This window comes from Sarcophilus harrisii, chromosome 2 (genome assembly GCF_902635505.1).
Source record: "Sarcophilus harrisii chromosome 2, mSarHar1.11, whole genome shotgun sequence".
Taxonomy (NCBI): Eukaryota; Metazoa; Chordata; class Mammalia; order Dasyuromorphia; family Dasyuridae; genus Sarcophilus; species Sarcophilus harrisii.
This window is the reverse complement of record NC_045427.1, coordinates 224,382,488-224,403,490: the sequence shown is the minus strand read 5'-3', so window position 1 is coordinate 224,403,490 and position 21,003 is coordinate 224,382,488. Positions and strand designations below refer to the sequence as shown.

The window sequence follows — 21,003 nt, the reverse complement described above, 5'->3', positions numbered from 1 at the left end:
TTAATATCTTTAGCAAAGCTTACATTTAACTTTCTCACTTGTTTCAAAGTTCACAATGAATGCTCACTACAATGCCCTTTAAGGACATTATATCTGAGAGAAAAAGTTTGAATTATTTTTCCTTCAAAAATTTCAATTTTATCCTTTTTTAATTTTAAATACTTAAAAATCTATTCTTTAGGAATAAAAAACATTTAATTGAAATCTTTTATTTTTTGTATTTATTTTTTGCATTTTATTTTTTACACTACTTATTTTTTGATATATTCCCCATCTCCAGCAATGAATTCCTTATAATAAATGAGAACAGTTAAACAAAGTTAATCTAATACAGTGATTTGATCTGCTAATACATGCATAATTTCACATCTCACCCCTTATAGGAGATTCTTTTTATTATCTATTCCATAGGTCCATAGCACCAAAATTGGTTGCTAGGAATTAAGCTTTCCTTTAACACACTTTTCATCTACATTACTATAGTTATCATCTATAATATGTTCACTAAGTACACTTTATCATTTATTATCTCCCACAAGTCTTTCCATGTTTCTATGCAAACCTCTTATTTGTCACGCCTTACAATGTGACTTTATTCAAAAAAATTCATGACACATATAGCCATTCTTTCAATCTGTGGGCAGAAATACCCTGAGAGGGGGATCCACTGCTGAAATTTGAATATAGATTCTCTGTATCCAAATCCTATACTTTTCCCACCACATCATTTTCCCTTCACTTAAAATTTTTTGAAAGAGTAATTCTGCAGTTTAATCTACTTGTGTTGCACAAACTACAGAACCATGAAATCATTGCATAGAACAGTTTAACAAAAGATATAGGACTCCTCCCCACAAAAACAACGAAAAAAACCCAGTACAAATTAAACAACTCTACCAAATGTCTTTCTGATGCATCGTCCTCCATTCCAGCAGGCTTCCATGTAAGCAAACTAAAGTAAAGGAAGAGAAGATGGGAAAGAAAAATGTTTACTGGAAAAAGTAAGTGGAACCACTTAAGAAGACTGAATGCAGGGTAAATTGCACATCAACCACTACATTAAAACTTACATGTGTGGAATGGTTGTTTTGAAAATGTCCAGCATACAATTACAGGTTTCATCCCAAACTTCAGGGCTGAATTTCTCACCATTTGATATTACCAAGTTTTCTAAACAATTTGTTCCAGATCGTGCCAGCTGTTCATTATCTACAAAATAAGATAATTATTTGTCAACAAACTCCTGCTGCCTTTTCTAAACCTACTGTGTCATCCTCAGTCACAATGTAGGTGAGTATGTTTTGCTCCTTGCAAATCTTCTATTAAAGCAATGATATCATACAGCTAGTCTAGTTGAAGAACTAAAAACTAAGAACCAGTTACCTAGGTCACTGGTAGTTTGCCAACTCTATAGTTATTCTACATCCTTTATGAACTGAATCTTTATCCTTAACAAAGCTTTATCTGATCTAGTTAGATGAAAATGACATTTTTCTCATAAGATTTCATACTATTTTTCTGTACTTATTGTTCTAATTTATATACTACTATTTAGCAATATAATGAACCCAACACTTTACATTTACCATAGTGGATACTTATTTTGATATCTAAGGAATGTTAAAATGTAGATAGAAGAGAGATATTGGGAAAATTCAGGAAATGTTTAATATTATATAAAATTATTATAATTTCATTTGAATCATTTAAATCACTTGAGATACAAAGTTAGAGTGGAATTAGAATTATTATAATTTAAGTCCAAATAAAATAATCATCTTGACTATTTCCTACTTCCTAAATTTTTATCATGATAGCTCTCTGAAAAATTTCTGGTTATAAATGAGTCCTCATGTACACTATCAAGCCATGTGTAACTGAGTGCATGGAACATGTCAATATGTTTCAGATTCCATTAAAGAATTGAGGTGAAAAAGGCAAGTATTGATGCTCTACAACATGTAAAAGGTTCTAATACGGAAATCTGTTTTACAAGACTAAACATGTGTAACCTTTATCAAGTTGCTTGCCTTCTCAATGAGAAGTGATAAAAGGAAAAGTGGGAGAGAATTTGGAACCTTAATGTGGTATTTTCCAGGAACTCAGAGCTGCCTAGTGAAAAGATGATACTGAAAAAGTCATTACAGAGAATCAAGGTCACTTATAAGAATAGCTCACATAATTAGGTAGCACAATGGATAGAACAATGACTCTAGAGTCTGAAGTACCTAAGTTCAAATCTAGTCTTGACAACTTGACACTTAGTAGTTACATAATCCTGGGCAAGTCACCTAACCCTGATTCCTTTGCAAAAGAAAAAAAAAATTCAGAAAGACTTAAATTTCGGATACTTTTCTATAGTGACTCCACACTGCTCAAGCAAAGGATTATTTATATGGGGCTGAGAGGACTTAGGTGCAGAGGGACACAGAACCTGCGAACAGGATGGAGGGGACTTCATGGGGCACCTAGGACCTCTCCTATCTGGACGATAAATTTTATAAAGCCTCCCAAGAAATTGTCAGTCATTCCAGATTCAAACATTTTCAAAGAAATCTTACCCTTCTAAAGGGACCATTTCACTGTCAATGAACTCTTAACTACAAACATGTTTTCTCCTTCAGGATGCAGCAGTCTAAACCCCTCTTTCACATGACAATCCATCAGCAATGATGGTAATGACACAATAATTAAGTCTTATAACAAAAGAAAAATAAATACTTTTGTGGGGATGAGAAGGATTCTATTTTTATGATCCACACAATTAAATTACACATTGTGTGGGCCATTAGGGTCTTAAAAATATATATATACCAAGGCATTGTGAGCATCTATTTATCCACTGACATTCCCAGAAAAACACTGCATATAAATTTGAAGAGTACCTTGTTTTACACACCAGTGTAATTGTGCAAATACATCAGAAAGCAGAACTTCATTTAAAGCTTCATAAAACTGTGTGAACACATCACAAATAGCATAAAGTGCATGATTGCAAGTTGTGGTCATCCATTCTGATTTCTGGAAAAACAAAGAAATATTAAAAGGTTTCCTGACCATTTCCATTTAAAAAAACAATTTAGGTCTGTTAAATATAAATTACACATTAAAAGCTCTCCTTTAAAATGCAGCTTAAAATGTAATAAAGATATTTATTATTGGGGCTTTGATATAAAAACTTTTTTAGATGCCAGAAAAACTTTTTAGATGCAAAGAATATCAACAATTATAGCAGAAGAGGCAATATGATACAGCAGAAAAGACATGAGATTTGGTATCAGGAGATCTGAGTTTATATCTAAAACTACTCATTTCTTCACACTCATATGAACATAGGCATATCATTAACAACTCTGAACAGTATACTCATCTCAAACAAGAGTAGAATAGCTACACAGTCTCTCTCACAAGGATGACACAGGTCAAAAAAGATAATGAAAGCAGAATGGTTTGTAAACCAAGAAGTGCTACTATGTTTTATACAGTAAATATGAAATGACTTAACTAAATCTCATCTCTCCCTATGAACAGTGCTCTGTAGCAAGTTGAAGTGAAATTAATATTTCTGTTGCAGTGATGTCAGCTATCATCTGAATATTTGTCTCTCTGTGTGAACATTCTTAAAACACTCTGGAAATGGTATCATAATGGTCATAATGACAAGCATCTTTTCCAAAAGTAGCTGTATTTTTGATGAAGATCCAAATGAGCAAGGTGATTTTAATTTTATCTCTGATCTGGAAGAATATGGAAATCCTGACTAGCCTATTTTGATTAGAAGATTGACAAACATTTTAAACCTTAAAATACTATGTAAATGTGATTTGTAATTAATAAATTATATCTCCTATAATCTCAAAATATATTAAAATAGCTCAACTCTCAAGATAGAAGGTGAAGCATCAAGTAGGTAAAAGTAAAAGAAAAAGTTCTTTAAGTATTCAACTTACCTCTGACTGCTGTTCAGGGAGTTTCATGTTGTCAAAAATTCTAAACACAATTCTGAACAGATCCTGCCACCAATGTTTTTCAAAAGTGTGGCCATAGCTTTTCATTATCTCAAACATCACTGTGAGTCCTCTATAGAGAGTAAAGGTAAAAAGTAGAAGGTAGTATATAAAAGATTTGTCAGTTTCAGTAACTGACAACAATATAATTTCAATGAACAGAATGCAGCAATAGAATGCACCTTTCATATAATTACCTTGTCCGAACATCTAACTTGCACCTATTAATAATGCAAGAGAGTTCAAACAGGATAGGGAACCAGCCTCGAACCCAGACTCTGTCTCCAGGAGCTACATTCATATCATCACTTGTGTATTCTTGAAGCACCTATAATAAAAACCAAATCTAAGACATTAAGACCTACTATATAACAAATGCATGTTGGAAAAGAGGTAGTATCAGTATGTGGTTTTTTTTTCTTCAAATGCCTAGTAATTCAGTCTACTTTCTGGCTTAGGGGCTCTCACACATAGCAAACACATGGACAACTGTCCACTCACCATTTGGTGCTGGTTAATGTCACACCAGTAAATTCCTATATGTTAATTTCTAAAATGCAGTGGAAAACTTGGGAATGCATGGAGATCATAAAAGCTCTCTGAAAGGTCAAAGTTGGAAAATCAAGAATTCTCATATATTTAGAATATACTGTAAAGATTAAATTATAGTGGAATACTTCAATGGACAGTCCAAATGTCTGTGCCTTTGAAGAATGCAGCTCTATCAAACCTGAAATAACAAGGGCTTTCTTTCTCCTATCTCTTCAATTATATATAGTTATGGCCATCTTCACACCACTCTTGAGGCACTATGGCCTCAAATTGCACCATCTCCAAGAACACTGAATGATCAATCTTCATCCTTCACCTTAACTTATCCATTTGCTTCTGCTTTCACTTACCTTACACTAGTCCAGTTATACCTCCTCTAGTTCATCTCCCTCATTCAGACATCATTTATCTTTTCTCTGTGTCCTTCATAACAAACTTTCTAATTTCAACTATTATTAACTTCTTCCTATTTGATTACAAGTAAAATCAAGTTTCCTTAATACTATACAAGCTTTTCTTTATTCTACTGTTTCTACTACCTCATTACTTCCATCTCTCTTTATTCCCCTTCAAGGCTTAACTTGAAAAATGTTTACATCTAATGACTACTTCCTCATCACCCAGTCTTTCCCTTGCAATCTAAGTTTTGTTCTCATCACCTTATTGAAATTATTTTCTTAAAAGTTTTTGATGAAGCCCCAATAAATTCAGTGGTCTTTTTTCATCCCTTATTCTTGACACTGTAGTATTTGACAGTACTGGGTATTCCCTACTTGGGGACATTCTCTCTTCCTTTGGCATCAGATATACCAATCTGATCCAACAAGTATTTATGAAGTACTAACTATGTGAGAAGAGTAGTGCTAGGCACTGAAGACATAAGGACGTAAGCATATTCTTATGCTATAAGAATAGCATAAACTCTAGGAGCTTACACTATATTAGGGTTGGGAGAATGAAACAAGTAAATACCTAAGTATATAAGATAATTGGAGGCAGAGGGAGAAAACCTTAATAATTAAGAAAATCAGGAAAGACTTCCCATAGGAAAACACTTATGAGCTTCTAATAAGTCTTTTCATACATGTAACAAAATGAGAGATTCTTTTCTTCGGCTTTTAACAACTTCTTTTCTTCACTAGCTCCTCATCTTTTTTTTCTCTAAAGGTGAATGTTCTTCAGTGCTTAGTCAATGGCCCTCTTCTCATTCTACCTCTTAAATATTACATTAGTTGCCATGAGGAAGCATGACATAATAGAGAAAGTGCTATACTTAAAGACAGAAAAATCTCAGTTCTAATCCTGCCTCATACATCTATTAGTTGTGTGATTATAGGCAAATTAACTTAACTTCTCTTGGCTTTAGTACCTTATCTTTAAAATGAAGGAGTTGAATTTAAAATAATTTTTAAGGTATTTTCCAGCTCTAAATCTCTGTACGATCTATTGACAAAAACTATCACCTCTTCACAAATGACTTCCAGTTTTTAAAAAATGATAATAATGGCATCGTTGACTTGTTCTTATTTAAGATTAAAGATTTGCAGAAGTGTGAGAGAGGGTGTTGTATGGGTATGCAACATCAGAGTTTTTATTGATGCACTTTATTATTTTTGCTGAATGTTTCCCCTCTCTACTTAAAATTCTTTATCCAAAGAGATGCCTGAAAATGCAGGGAGGAGAAAAGAAGAATACATGGGGAAATTTAAGTGATATAAAAACAAAAGTTATTAATAAAAATCTTTTTTTTTTTTTTTTTAAGAAAAAGAAAATACAAACATTCATATATTATTAAAGCTAGGAAGGAGCTGCAAAAATAATGTAATTCAAATGCTTCATTTTATAAATGAGAAAGTGCAATTTATGGAAATTAAATGACAAATTTATAAATGACAAAAATAAATTAACTTGATAAAGAAATGACTCCTAAATCAACGTTTTCACCATGGGCTTCCACATCTCCTCCTGTTGATATCCTTCCCTTTCTTTAAGGTTCAATTTCAGTGGCCCTTTTCTACAGCAAATATTCTGTCTATATTTCATTAGTTTTGAAAGTAGTCTATTTCTTAAAAGATTTTTCTTTAGCAATTCATTTAGATTGTTCTTTACTTTACCACATTTAGTTTTATTAAAAGTTATAGGCTTACATAACTTATTATTAGATTGTTAGCTCCTAAAGTGTAAGAAAATTGTCATTTTCCTCCTTTTATCTCTAGTGGTTAGAATAGTAGAGCTTACTACATAATGGGATTTTTCTTTTATTATAGCTTTTTATATATAAAACATATGCATGGTTAATTTTTCAACATTGACCCTTGCAAAAACCTCTGTTTCACTCTGAGATACCACTACACACCTGTCAGATTGGCTAAGATGACAGGAAAAAATAATGATGAATGTTGGAGGGGATGCAGGACACTGATGCATTGTTGGTGGAGTTGTGAACGAATCCAACCATTCTGGAGAGCAATCTGGAATTATGCCCCAAAAGTTATCAAACTGTGCATACCCTTTGACCCACAGTGCTACTACTGGGCTTATACCCCAAGGAGATACTAAAGAAGGGAACGGGACCATGTGCCAAAATGTTTGTGGCAGCCCTGTTTGTAGTGGCTAGAAATTGGAAAATGAATGGATGCCCATTAATTGGAGAATGGCTGGGTAAATTGTGGTATATGAATGTTATGGAATATTAATTGTTCTGTGAGAAATGACCAGGAGGATGAATACAGAGAGGCTTGGAGAGACTTACATGAACTGATGCTAAGTGAAATGAGCAGAACCAGGAGATCATTATATACTTCAACAATGATACTGTATGAAGATGTATTCTGATGGAAGTGGATTTCTTTGACAAAGAGACTTAATTCAGTTTCAATTGATCAATGATGGACAGAAGCAGCTACACCCAAAGAAAGAATACTGGGAAATGAATGTAAACTGTTTGCATTTTTGTTTTCTTCCCAGGTTATTTTTACCTTCTGAATCCAATTCTCCCTGTGCAACAAGAGAACTGTTTGGTTCTGCACACATGTATTTTATCTAGGATATATTCAACATATATAGGACTGCTTACCATCTAGGGGAGGGAGTGGAGGGAGAGAGGGGAAAAATCGGAACAGAAGTGAGTGCAAGTCATAATGTTGTAAAAAAAATTACCCTGGCATGGGTTCTGTCAATAAAAAGTTATTATAATAAATTAAAAAAAAAAAACACAAAAAACAAACAAACAAAAAAAAACCTCTGTTTCAACTTTTTCCCTCCTTCCCTTCATGTCCTCTCCTAAATGGTAGGGAGCCCCATACATGTTAAATATGTTTAAATATATGTTAAATACAATATGTAATACATAATGTTTTAATTAAAGCTTTCTAATTTTCAAAAGATATGCATGGATAATTTTTCAACATTAACCCTTGCAAAACCTTGTGTTCCAATTTCCTTCCCTACTTCCCTAGATGGCAAGTAATCCAATATATGTTAAACATAGTAAAAATATATGTTAAATCCAATATATGCATTCGAAATGCTTATACAATTATCTTGCTGTATAAGAAAAATCAAATCAAAAAGAAAATAAAATGCAAACAAAAAACAACAAAAGGAGTGAATATGCCATGTTGTGATCCACACTCAGTTCCCACAGTCCTTTCTCTGGGTGTAGATGGCTCTCTTCATCACAGGATCATTGGAACTAGTCTGAATTGTCTCATTGTTGAGAAGTGCCACATCCATCAGAATTGATAATTATTAATACATATTTTTAATTGAATTTGCACATTACTGTGTAAAATGAGTAAAGTTTTCCATCCCTCTCTGACAAAAGATGCTCATATCTCCTGTACAAGTCACATTTCTACCTGATTTAAGCAACTCTCTAAACTTAAGTTTCAGAAAAGAGTATGACTTGCAGAGAGAGGATTTTACAATATATAATATGTAATCTAATTAAAAAAGAAATATTTAATAAATATTAGGTATTTTTGGAATTACTACCACTATGATTTAACTTAGTCTTACTTCTGTCCACATTTAGTGCCATGTTATTTCCTAAAGAAATGGCTGATCTCTGTCTGAAGTAATACCTACAGTATTTATTTCAAAACAAATACTTAAGCTGTTTTTTTTTTTAAAAGCAGATCTAAAATATAATGTGAACAACAGTATATAATCATTTTGCCTCTTCAAACCTAAGTCAATTAAGAAAAAGTGAACCTACCCTAGGCCTTTCAGAAACATATTTCCCACAATAGCGGATCAGTCGAATTGCTTCCATGCTGGTGTCAGGAAAAGAAGCATTGCAAGCAAACTCAGATAAGCACTTCACAGCATCTTGAAAGGAATCTATTGCAGCAGGGAAATGGTGCTGAAAGATAGTTGCTGGAGAAAGATAAATTGTGTTATCACAATTGTTAGGTGAAAAAGACAGTTAAAACCATGATTAAATCTTAGAGAAATGTGTCAATGATTTTCTCTAGAACAAAAGCTTTCATAAAAAACTTATTCCCGAGTAATTTAATAAATACACCTCAATGTAAATTGGTTCAAACTACTTCAAAGAATATCATGAAAGCACAAATAGTTAAAGATCACAACACCATCAATTTAAACACAATAAGATAAGGCAGTTTAGAATATGAGAATTTGATGAATTATATAATTAGGAGATCAAGTATCTAAATAATATCATTTCACAGTGTAGTTTAGTGGAAAGTAAACATGGCTTCTATTTAGAATTGTGTTGGAGTCTTGGGTCTGTTGTTTATAACATTTCTTCTTACAGAAGAAAAACTGGAGCCTGGGGAAAGGAAGCAATTTGCCCCAGATCATGCAGGTATTTGGTGACAGAGCTGGGACTGAAACCCAGGTTTTTTTGCCTTCAAATATAGTGCTCTTGCCATTATATCACAGCATACTAACACATCCCCACTCACTAGCTCTCTGAGCACCCTTAACTTCTCATAGTTAGTTTGTTGAAAACTCATCTGCAAAAGGGGATAATACCTATTAAAACCTACCTCACAGACTTGCTGTGAAGTTCAAATGAGATAATGTATTATGTGCTTTGTGAACTTTATAATGTTATATAAAGGTTAGTTATTATAATTTATAAATCATTTGTTTTTCTCGAGTCTCAGTTTTCTTATCTGCAAAATGGAGAGAATATGCCTATCTACCTACCTTCATTTTAAAAGATTGTAAAATGACAGCTACATAGGATACTGCCTCATAAACTGTAAAATTCTAGATTGATCAAGCAAGCAAAGTTTTAAGCATCTATTTCAGAATAATAGACACTGTGCCAGGCAGCTGGGAAACAAATACAAAAATGAGACAGTCTTCGCTCTCAAAAATTTTACATTCTTACTAGAAAGACAGATTAAATTTGTTCAAAGACAATAAAATCCAGGATATAATCAAAATACATACAAAGGGATTTATCAAGGCACTGAAAAGTGGAAGAATCAAGGGATTTCTATAAGGAAGTGACACTAACTGAACTCTGAAGACAGCTGGGATCACCTCATGGAGACGTCATGCCAAGAGGGCATCATGAATGGGGAACAATAGCAAATAGGAGACTTTATGGAATCAGTGGAAAGACAGGCTATATAGCCAGATTGTAAAAACTTTTAAATGAAATAATTTGTATTTTTCCTATAGACAATGAGGAAAACTATGCACTCTTATAAAACTAGTTCTGCTGTTCTGCACAAGTTACTCTCTGGTGTCCCCATTTCCTTCCCTCACACCCATTTTCCTGCTCCCTTTAGACTGCAAGTACCTGGAGAGCAAAGACTGCTTTCTTTTCATTAATTGTATTCCCAGCTTTCAGCAAAGTGGGGCCATATCATAGGCATATAATAAATGTTTGTTAGATTGGACTTTAAGTAAATGATGCAAAACCACCTATTTTTGCCACTTGTATACAACAGTTCCAAATTTGATGAGGAAAGGCCTTGTTTTTAAATCTTTCAAATAGCCCACATAGAAGTCTTTTTAAGTTAAGCTGGCTGATGCTTTGACGGGGTCAGGTACAATTTGGGGCCATCCAGTGATAGCAACGCAAGGAGGTTAAAACTCAATGAGAGTAGTAAATGACAGGAAAAAAAAATCTCCTAACTAATAACAAGAAATTAAAAGAATTAAACTTGTAGTTAAGTAGGATACAAAACAATAGTCTCTTCTGCTTCCACAGTCACAATTTTAATAGATTATACCAGGTTTTAAAAGCATTCCTTCTTTTCTTCTTTATTCTCCTTTCTCTGCTTACCCCCAACTCCCATAAAACTCCAGACACCAGAAGACAATTCTTCCTCAGGTCCTTTAAACTTTGGCAGAGAGCCCAATAACCTTCCCAAACCCTTAAAGGACTAGCCCAGCATATGTGTCCTTAGACTGTCAAAGAACAGGAAGAGAAACCAAAGGACCAAGGAAGAAAGTGAAAAAGGGGAAGGACAAGGACATAATTTTGTTCTCAGTGATACCAGAATACATCAAGCTAGCCTGTGGCCAAAGTGGCCTTCAATATCTTATTCTCTTGCCCCACTTGCTAGCACAAACTATAACTCCTAACATCTGTTAAACCACACTAAACTATATCATTCTCTACTCTTTAAAATTCAGCAACAGAAATATTATTACCTCATTTTGAAGATGAAGAACTTGAGACACAGAGATGTTAAATAACAAAGTCACCCAATTAAGAAATGTGAGAGTGAGGATTTGAAAATCCTGATTCCTACTAAATGTGTTGCCTTTCTACTTCTCCTCAAAAACAAAACCCCAATTTTTGAATTAAAATCATCTAAAGAATAAGCACATCTTAAAAACTGAAATCATCCTTTGTAATTTTACTCTAACTTTCTTGGACTGATTTCAATGGGTAGGAATTTTATATAAACATTATATAAAATATAAGATGTTAACTGTGTGAAATTAAATTACAACTTACTGACTATATGGCCTGTTGTTTGGAATGCTAGTTCCACAATATTTCCATCATGATCAGAAGCAGCCTGGTGGAATACGGCAAAGATATTCTTCCAACCTGAGCGAATGTTAGCAGCTTGGGAGTTTACCATCTGAGTTATACAACGGATAACCATGTCTCGAATGGTAGGTGATCTTAAGAAAAGAAAATTTAACATACCTTCTAATTAGAATTAATATTCTTTATAGTTACATTAAAGTCATTAAGGCACCACAAATATATCCTACCTTTATTTCTCTTCATGTACTTCATAATCAAACCCAATAAAATTATACTGTATTCCTATCACTCTCTCAAATATGAACTGTCCTCCTCTTTTCCCTATGCCTAAAATGTCCTTCCATCTCCTCCCATTGACGTTACCATCTGTCTTTTAAACCCAATTCTTTTTTTTAAATAGCTTTTTATTTACAAAACATATGCATGAGTAATTTTTTTCAACATTGACCCTTGCAAAACCTTCTGTTCCCAATTTTCCCCTCCTTCCCTCCACCGCTTCCCCTAGATGGCAGGTAGTCCAATACATGTTAAATGTTAAAATATATGTTAAATCCACTAAATGTATACATATTTATACAGTTATCTTGCTGCACAAGAAAAATTGGGTCTAGAAAGAAAAAAAAAAAAAACTGAGAACAAAAACAAAAATGCAAGCAAACAATAACAGAAAGAGTGAAGATGATATGTTTTGGTCCACGCTCAGTTCCCATGGTTCTCTCTCTGGATGTAGATGGCTCTCTTCATTACTGGACAAGTGGAATTGGTTTGAATCCTCTCATTGTTGAAGAGAGCCATGTTCATCAGAATTGATCATCTTGTCACCGTGTATAATGATTTCCTGGTTCTGCTCATTTCACTTAGCATCAGTTCACGTAAGTCTCTCCAGACCTCTCTGAAATCATCCTGTTGGTCATTTCTTACAGAACAATAATATTCCATAATATTCCTATACCATAATTTATTCAGCCATTCTCCAATTGATGGGCATCCATTCAGTTAAATCCAATTCTAATGTTACCTTACCAGTTTATATCCATTTCCCTTCTAGACTATAACCTTCATGAAAACAAGGGCCATATCTTAAACTTTTATTTTTTTTAGTATCTACAAATATTTCAAAAATTTACAGTTATATTTTAAATATCTACATAGGAGGCATTTAGAAAATTTCTGGAAAGTAATGGTGAAGCTCCAAAAAAACAATCACCCCAGGTCTATTCTAAATCAAATGACCTCAAATCTCAAAGCATGTGTAATATATGATATCTAATTATAATTAACTGGACTATTTACATTAATGAGGTTAGATGTAAAAAAACCCCAAAAAACAAATTTTTAAAAACTGGCCTCTGAACATATCACAATAGTCATCAGGAGTGAATCTTCCTTTTTAGTTATAGTTCATCTTTACAGAAACTGAGAAGGGACTGTGGATGCAGGGGTTGTCTGGCAGGATGGAGATTACTAGCCACTGTTCTAGATTCACAATGATCTAGGTATTTTTGTAGATAACGAATGATTAGTAGAAAATACATATTTGCCTATTTCTTTGCTCCTGGAACAGAATCATTTTGTGGGTAGGGACTCTTATCTAAACTTGATTTACTTAAGAGTCAGAATCTATTCCATCTTGGGAATCGGATGGCTTAGTGGATTCAGTAGAACCAGCAATCCCAGCTTTGCTATCATCACATGAAAAAATCTTCACTAAGTCATGTCCCATCTCTGGGCCTCAGTTTTCTTTTCTGTGAAATGAGGGCAATGGACAAGATAATCTTTTAGATTTCATCCCACTCTAAAAATTAAAATATTGTGGTTTGGTTGTAGTGATTTGGGGTGGGAAGGAATCACACACCTGTTTTTCTTCATAATATGCTCAAATGGCCTCAGAAAATCCTTCTGGAATCGGAAATTGGCTAACTCTCCCTTTTCAAGAAACTTCATGGACAGCTGCCTCAGTGAATCAACAGCAAAAATGGCCACATCTTCATTAGGGTTACAGCCAACCTAATAATGAAGAGAAGGTGTGGGAAAACACATAAGGCCTACAAGAATAAAAATGTGACATAACATTTTTTTCCACAAGTAAATATGTTTTTAGTAAAGCCTTTTATTATTTAAAAAAATTTTTTTAGCTGTTCTCTAGAATTTTGGTTTAAGTTTTTAATATAAAAAGACGATAAATTACATTTGAAAATTCTGGATTATAATGTTCTTACGATGGTAGTTCACAATGTATGATTACATATTATATTATCTGCAATCAGCAAATAATCATGAAGTACGTGGCCACTGGAGCACAAAGATATTGGGGGGCAGAGTTGTATTTGTTTGTTTTTTGTGTAAAAATTAGTTTTGCTCTAGCATAAAATTAGTGTAACAACAGATTGCGTATGTATCACCCATACTTGGAAATGCATTTCAACATCAGAACTAAAATAAAGTTGATTACAAAAACAAACAAACAAAAAAAAAAACAATGACAAGATCATGAAAAGTTTGGTTTTGAAGAATATAAATGGGAACAGAGTTTTAAAAAATAATCCAGCTTCTATATATATATCTATATATATTCTATATATATCTGCTTTTAAAAATAAGATCAGAGTAATAAGCTCATAGGGCTTTTAAAATGTGAACTCCTAAATAAATAAGTTTTTCTACAATTAAACTTATATGGGACTTTAAAAAAAAATGCAATACCCATTCTATGGCTAATTTTTATTTTGTCATAATACAAAATTAAACTTTTTGCCTCAGAATTGCATTAGTAGGTAAAAACGAATGGTATCCAAATGTGAAGAATAAAAGAAACTTGATAAATATGCAGAAGTTGTTTCTGAGTGTTAAAACCAGTTTCATTTAAGTTTTATGTATGTGTTCCCTCTTTTCAGATCTTTTTGGGATATAGGCCCAGTGGAGCACAGTTTGATAGCCTTTTGGGCACAGTTCCAAACTGCACTCCAAAATGGCTGGATCAGTTCACAACTCCACCAACAATGTATTAGTGTCCCAGTTTTCCCACATTCCCTCCAACATTTGTCATTATCTTTTTCTTTCACCTTAGCCAATCTGAGAGGTGTGTAGTGTTACCTCAGAGTTGTCTTAATTTGCATATCTCTAATCAATAGTGATTTAGAACCTTTTCATATGACTAGAAATAGTTTCAATGTCTTCATCTGAAAATTGTTCATATCCTTTGACCATTTATCAATTGGAAAATGGCTTGAATTTTTATCAATTTTCTATATATTTTAGAAATGAGGCCTTTATCAGAACCTTTGAATGTAAAAATGTTTTCCCATTTTATTGTTTCCCTTCTAACTTTGTCTGCTCTGGTTTTTTTTGTACAAAACCTTTTTAACTTAATATAATCAAAATTATCTATTTTGTGTTCAACAATGTACTCTAGTTCTTCTTTGGCCACAAATCCCTTCCTTCTCCACAGATCTGAAAGGTAAATTATCTTTGTTCTTCTAATTTGCTTATAATATCACTCTTTATGTCTACATCATGAACCCATTTCAACCTTTTCTTGGTATAGGATGTTAAGTGTGGAGCCAACGCCTAATTTCTGCCATATTAATTTCCAAATTTCCCAGCAGTTTTTGTCAAATTGTGTGTTCTCCCCAAAACTGGGGTTTTTGAATTTATCAAAGACTGAATTACTACAGTCATTGACTATTTTGTCCTGTGAACTTCACCTATTTCACTGATCAGATACTCTATTTCTTAGCCAGTACCAAATGGCTTTGATAACTGCTGTTTTATAATGTAATTATAGGTCTGCTACAGCTAGGCCACCTTCATTTGCATGTTTTTTCATTAATTCTGTTGAAATTCTTGACCTTTTGTTTTTCCAGATGAACTTTGTTGTTATTCTTTCTAGATATGTAAAATAATTTCTTGGGAGTTTGATTGGTATAGCACTGAATAAGTGGATTAATTTAGGAAGTATTGTGACCTAATATTTATATAAAATTTCTCTAAAATCCTTTCTATCTCTGGAAGTCTAAGAATCTTTAGGTCAAAGTCTAAGAATTAAGCAGTCCTTTGGGCCCAAACAGGAACCTAGGATTTAAAGATTTTTTTTTTTTTTGAATTTGCCCACGACAGGCACAATACATAACTGAGCACTAGAACACTAAAAAGCAAAATATGTTATGTGTATTATATTTCTTTGAGCAGTAGAAACTCAAAGAAATATAATACACATAACATATTTTGCTTTTTCATGCTATTAAAAGATATTTATTATGACCACAGTTCAATTTACTTTGGGGTTTAAGCTCACAGGCCAGTAACACTTTTCCACATTATATTAAAGCATGAAAATGTGTGCTATAGCATTAAACTGTACTGAAACACTTAATAATGTATATAATAATAACTACTATTTATGTAGTAATTTAAGTCCATAAATCATCTCATCTGATTCTCACAACAACCTCATAGCAGGTATCATTATTCTCCTAACTTTACAGATGAGTAAATTGGGACTGAAAGAAACGATGTGACTTGTTCATACAGCTAATAAGTGTCTGAGGAAAGATTTAAACTCAGGTCTTCCTGAGTCTAAGTCCAACATTCTATTTACTGTTCCTCCTAACTATTTCTAAGAATTCACATTTGGTACTAAAATATCCAGAAGATGTAGACTATCATTGTCAATGGACTTGAGAAGGTAAACGCAGGCAAAATATCTTATGCCATTAATAAGTATATCAAAAATAAAATATTGAGCACAACAATGTTACAATGTATGATTAATTCTATAAACACAATCTTGTAAATATCATAGATGGGCAATAACATGATAAATGAAATTACAGCAGAAATTTAGTGACATTGGATAAGGTTTGGCCTTCTCTAATTAACAAAGTGCACAGAAAGCAGTTTCCACAAACTTATAGGCGATATGAAGTAATCTATCAGAAGCAATTAACTTTTCCATAGCATTTTGCTTAATAACATTAAGTAAATGTTGTAAATGAAAAGATAAGAGTTGTAAAGAGTCTAGTGACTTGTTCTTCCCAACTACATAATACTGCAACTGCACTACTATTTTTTTTTTTGGTTATGCTGGCTTTTTTTTTTTTTAATATTGCCTCTGCTTAGTACAGTGCCAATCACTTATGTCACCTACATAAGTACTTAATAAATACTTGTTGATTAACTCATTTACTTTAAGTCAGTTCATGTTATCCTATGCTTCTTTGTAATCATATTTGTTTTTTAGAGAACCATAATAATTCATTCTATTCATATACTACAACCTGATTATCCATCTCTTGATCAGTATGTAAGTACTTAGTTTCTAAGCCTTTACTATCATAAAAAGGGCTGCTGTACATATTCTGGGAGACATGAAGTGGTTCTTTTTATCACTAATTTCCTTTATGCCTAACATGTGGAATCTCTAAATCAAAGAATATGGATACTTTTGAGTAACTTCTTCCACATAATTCCAAATTTCTTTCCAACATGTTGAAACTGTTCTTGATTACACCAACATATTAGTATATCTGTCTTTCCAACACTATTTCCATTTTTTTGGTATCTCTGTGGACATGAGGTAGAACCTCAAGTTGTTTTTTGAGTTGCATTATCATTATTATTATTTTAGTAGTAGTAGTAATAGCAGTAGTAGCAGTAGTGGTTTGGAGAATTTTTTTCTTAATAATTTGCATCTTTTTTTTTTTTTTTGAAAATTTGTTTGATTACACCCTTTAACCAATGAAATTAACTTTTAAGGAAAGAAATAGTGGGGATAGTTTCAAAGTCAGCAAGAAATCAACTTTATTGTTCTGTAAAGAAAAAAGATTGCAAATTGAAAACAAACACGAGTCAGAAAAGGAAAATGACAAATATTGGTGGGAATAAGAGGAAAAAAGAGATAATGCATTGTGGGTGGAATTATGAACTGATTCAATCATTCTGCAGAGCAGTTTGGAACTATGCCCAAAGGGCTATAAAATTATACATACCCTTTGATCTAGCAATGTTATTAATAGGCATGTATCCCCCAAAAGAGACTTAAAAAACAAAAACAAAAAAGGAAGAGGGAGCTATACATACAAGAATATTTATAGCAGCTCTTTTCTCAGGGCAAAGAATTGAAAATGGAAGGGATGCCCATCAATTGGGGAATGGTTAAATAAATTGTGATATGTGATTATGATGGAATACTTTCTTTTATAAGAAATGAAGAATTGGATGCACTCTGAAAAACCTGGGAAGTCTTCTATAACCTCATGCAAAGTAATATGTATAGGGTAGATAGTAATGGCAGTATTGTTGGATGAGTAGCTGTGAATGACTTTGCTTTTTAGCAATGCAAAGATCCAAGATTATTCTGAAGGTCATATGATGAAAAATGCTATCCATTTCCAGAGAAAGAACTGATTGTGTCTGAATACAAATTGAAGCATACTTTTTTATTTTTAACTGTATTTTTCTTTGAAGTTTTTTTTTTTTTTTGGAGGGGGAAGATTTAAGTTGTTTTCTTACTAGTATTTGAATCTGTCTTCTTGCCTTCCAAAGTTTACATATGCTTCATGCTACTTCTGCTTAAAGAGTAATTTATCTCTTTCTAAACTGAAATTTGATTCATTCAGTTGAGCCTTTTTAGAAAAAGTTATTTCATTATTTTGCTTTTCTAGATTAAAGCCATTATTACAATTTTATTACACAGTCTGAGATGCTGATTTCTGTCAAGCAGATACCAACTAGTATCTGAATTTGGATAGTATCACTAATCTCAACCACTGCTATCACTCCTCCCCCTGCCTCTCCACACAGAGAAAGGATTTTTTTTTTTTTTTTTTTGTAGGTCTCACTGCTACAAAATGATTCTAGGGGAAGAAATCTTCTTAGATGTTTTTTTAAAAAGATTTTTTAAGTGCCAAAGGAGTATAGTACCATAGAAAAAAGTACTAGTTTTGGAGTCAAAGAATTTGGGTTCAAATCTTACCTCTGGTGACTACTACACTACCCAAATAACCTTAGGCAGTCACATAAACCTTCTGGACTTTAGTTTCCTCATATATAAATGAGATCTTTCTACTCTAGACTAGGCTTCCCTAAGATTCTAACACTGTGATTACAGGATAGGATCATAAAAGTTTGAAGTGATAAGTATCATGAATAACAAACATGATAACAATAAAACAATCAGTTGAATTTCAAATCTCAAATCCCAGTATAGAAAAGACAATAGCTAGTTCTAATAAAAGTTTACTTATAGTGATCCTAACATGCACGTTTGGTTCACTAAAATCCTCAAAAATGGTTTCATAGGAATTGATTCCAGTTATATCTTCCTCATTCTTTAGCTAAGATTTTTTTTTTAATCTAAATGAAGACTTTGCATTTAGTTCTATTAAGTTTATCTCTGAAGAATCAAAAATGATTACAGTGAGGACAATTGAGAAGCACATAGTAGGTAAAAGCAGACTGCAATAGATAACAAGACCTAGAAAAAAAAGAAGGGATTGAGACAGCCTTTGTGCCATACTGCATCCTTGCAATGTCAAGAGAAAACAGGAAAGTCCTCTATGCCTTCCATTACACCACATGGCTCTACTGCGTTAAGATTACAGGAATGTGGACAAGACTGGCCCAGGATCTGTAGCATTGCAAAGAAGGACTACAATGATGGGATCACAGATACATCTGAATAAATATAATACTGTGTTGGTTTATTTATCTGGACAACTGAGATAGTTTTAAATCCTTTTTCATTCAACATGTTAACCAGGGCTATTTTAATGTGAATCACTGGGAAATCTCATTCTACACATTTCCTATACAGATAAATGGTTGCCCATCCACACTGCTTCTTCAGCTCTGAGCCAGGATCCTAATACCTTCTTTCCATCTGCCTCTCCAGCAATAATTCCAAAGATCTGGCACAATGGAAGAAGTGCTGGATTTAGAGTCATAACATCTAAGTGTTGTATTTAACCTTGTATATGTACATATATGTACATGTTGTTAATCCTATTAAAATGCAAACTCCACAAGGGAAGACTTTCACTTTTCACTTGTATCCCCAGTAAAACTTAGCATACCACCTCACACACAGTCAACACTAAATAAATACTAGCTGATTGTCTAATTAATTGCTTAGCCCCAGGGCAGACATCAAAGTCACAGAGGGAAGCCAAAGAGGGACATTTTGAAGGTAGAGATGAAGAAATCCTTCTCAACAATGAAAACTGTGCCAAAATAGACTGCACTGCTTTTGTGGGGAATGAGTTTTCTAATCAATGGAGCTCTTAAAGCAGAGGCTGTATCTGTCAAGGCCAGTTGAGGACATTTTTGTTCAAAGTAGATATTCTTAAATACTATGATTCTATAAGATCTCCAAATCTAACAAATGTTTTAAAGGGGAATTGTCCACAAATTAGACTGGTAATAGATACAGGTGGCCTGGAAGCAAGAAGATCTTATTACAATCACCCACCTGAGAAATAAAGAACTTAGGAGAGGGTGGGAGTAGTAGATATATTTACAAAAGAAGACATGATAGGACTTAGTGACTAGATGAAAACATCAAGGGATATCAAGGGAATTAAAAATGTCTATAATTTCATAATCAAGAGTAACTGGGGAAAATTGGTAGTACCACAGACACAATCATTGTTATGAAAATACCCAATATAAACCTAAAAAATTAGCATAGCATTATAATTAGAAGAGCAATCTTAGAGGGAGGAAAATTCATATTCTTATCTTATTCCAAACACAAAGTGGCTGTATAAACCTGGGCAGACACTCTAACCTCTTGTGGTCTCAGGTAACTTTCTAGAGACTTAAGTTTGATCAGAGGAGGCAGTTTTCATGCAAGAGTTCCCGAATACATAAAATGGTAAACCTGTTGTCCTCCCCAAATTAATACACCATATATACATATACAAACACATACTCATATCAAAACACTGGTTATGTGAGATTTCTGGTCATTTGAATTCCAGATAAAGAAGTTTCTCATAATATTTTTGGTACAATTAGATTTCAATTCACTTGAGACACAGTTATTCAATGAAATGGGTTGTTAGTACTAGAAACATCTTAGGCAATGACTGAAAAAAATATGGAATCAATGTACCTTAAAAGATAAGCCTGATGTTAATAATTTTTAAATGAGTATTCAAAACATAGTATAACTTTTAGTTTTGAAAACTTACCTTATTAAAATGGTCACCAATCACTTGCCATATCCGTGACCACTGCAATCTAATTCTATTCATGTTATAGTATGAAATCTCCACAATTTTCTGCAAGCTGAACATGCGTGGATGATGAGGTGAAGCCAACTCATCCATAGAAACAGCGCACAGCCAGCGAACAAAGTCAACTATAGGCAAAAATTACCCAGAAAAAAATAACCAAGTTAACACTTTTCAGCTGCTTTCAAACTGGAAGCATTTTTAAGTTTTCTAGGAA

At 33.2% G+C, this 21,003-nt stretch overlaps 1 protein-coding gene across 2 annotated transcripts in view; it reads right to left on the bottom strand.

Moving 5' to 3' along the window:
• The window catches only part of ARFGEF2 (ADP ribosylation factor guanine nucleotide exchange factor 2), a 112,518-nt gene that overhangs the window by 12,128 nt on the left and 79,387 nt on the right, over window positions 1-21,003 (bottom strand). For both annotated transcript variants that reach the window (XM_031951581.1, XM_031951582.1), the window contains exons 25-33: window positions 20,745-20,914; window positions 13,409-13,560; window positions 11,515-11,687; window positions 8,779-8,939; window positions 4,205-4,335; window positions 3,951-4,080; window positions 2,886-3,021; window positions 1,071-1,209; window positions 898-952 (exon numbers count right to left, since the gene is read on the bottom strand). In XM_031951581.1, the coding sequence (XP_031807441.1) occupies window positions 898-952; window positions 1,071-1,209; window positions 2,886-3,021; window positions 3,951-4,080; window positions 4,205-4,335; window positions 8,779-8,939; window positions 11,515-11,687; window positions 13,409-13,560; window positions 20,745-20,914 (1,247 nt within the window). The remainder of the gene's footprint in view (window positions 1-897; window positions 953-1,070; window positions 1,210-2,885; window positions 3,022-3,950; window positions 4,081-4,204; window positions 4,336-8,778; window positions 8,940-11,514; window positions 11,688-13,408; window positions 13,561-20,744; window positions 20,915-21,003) is intronic.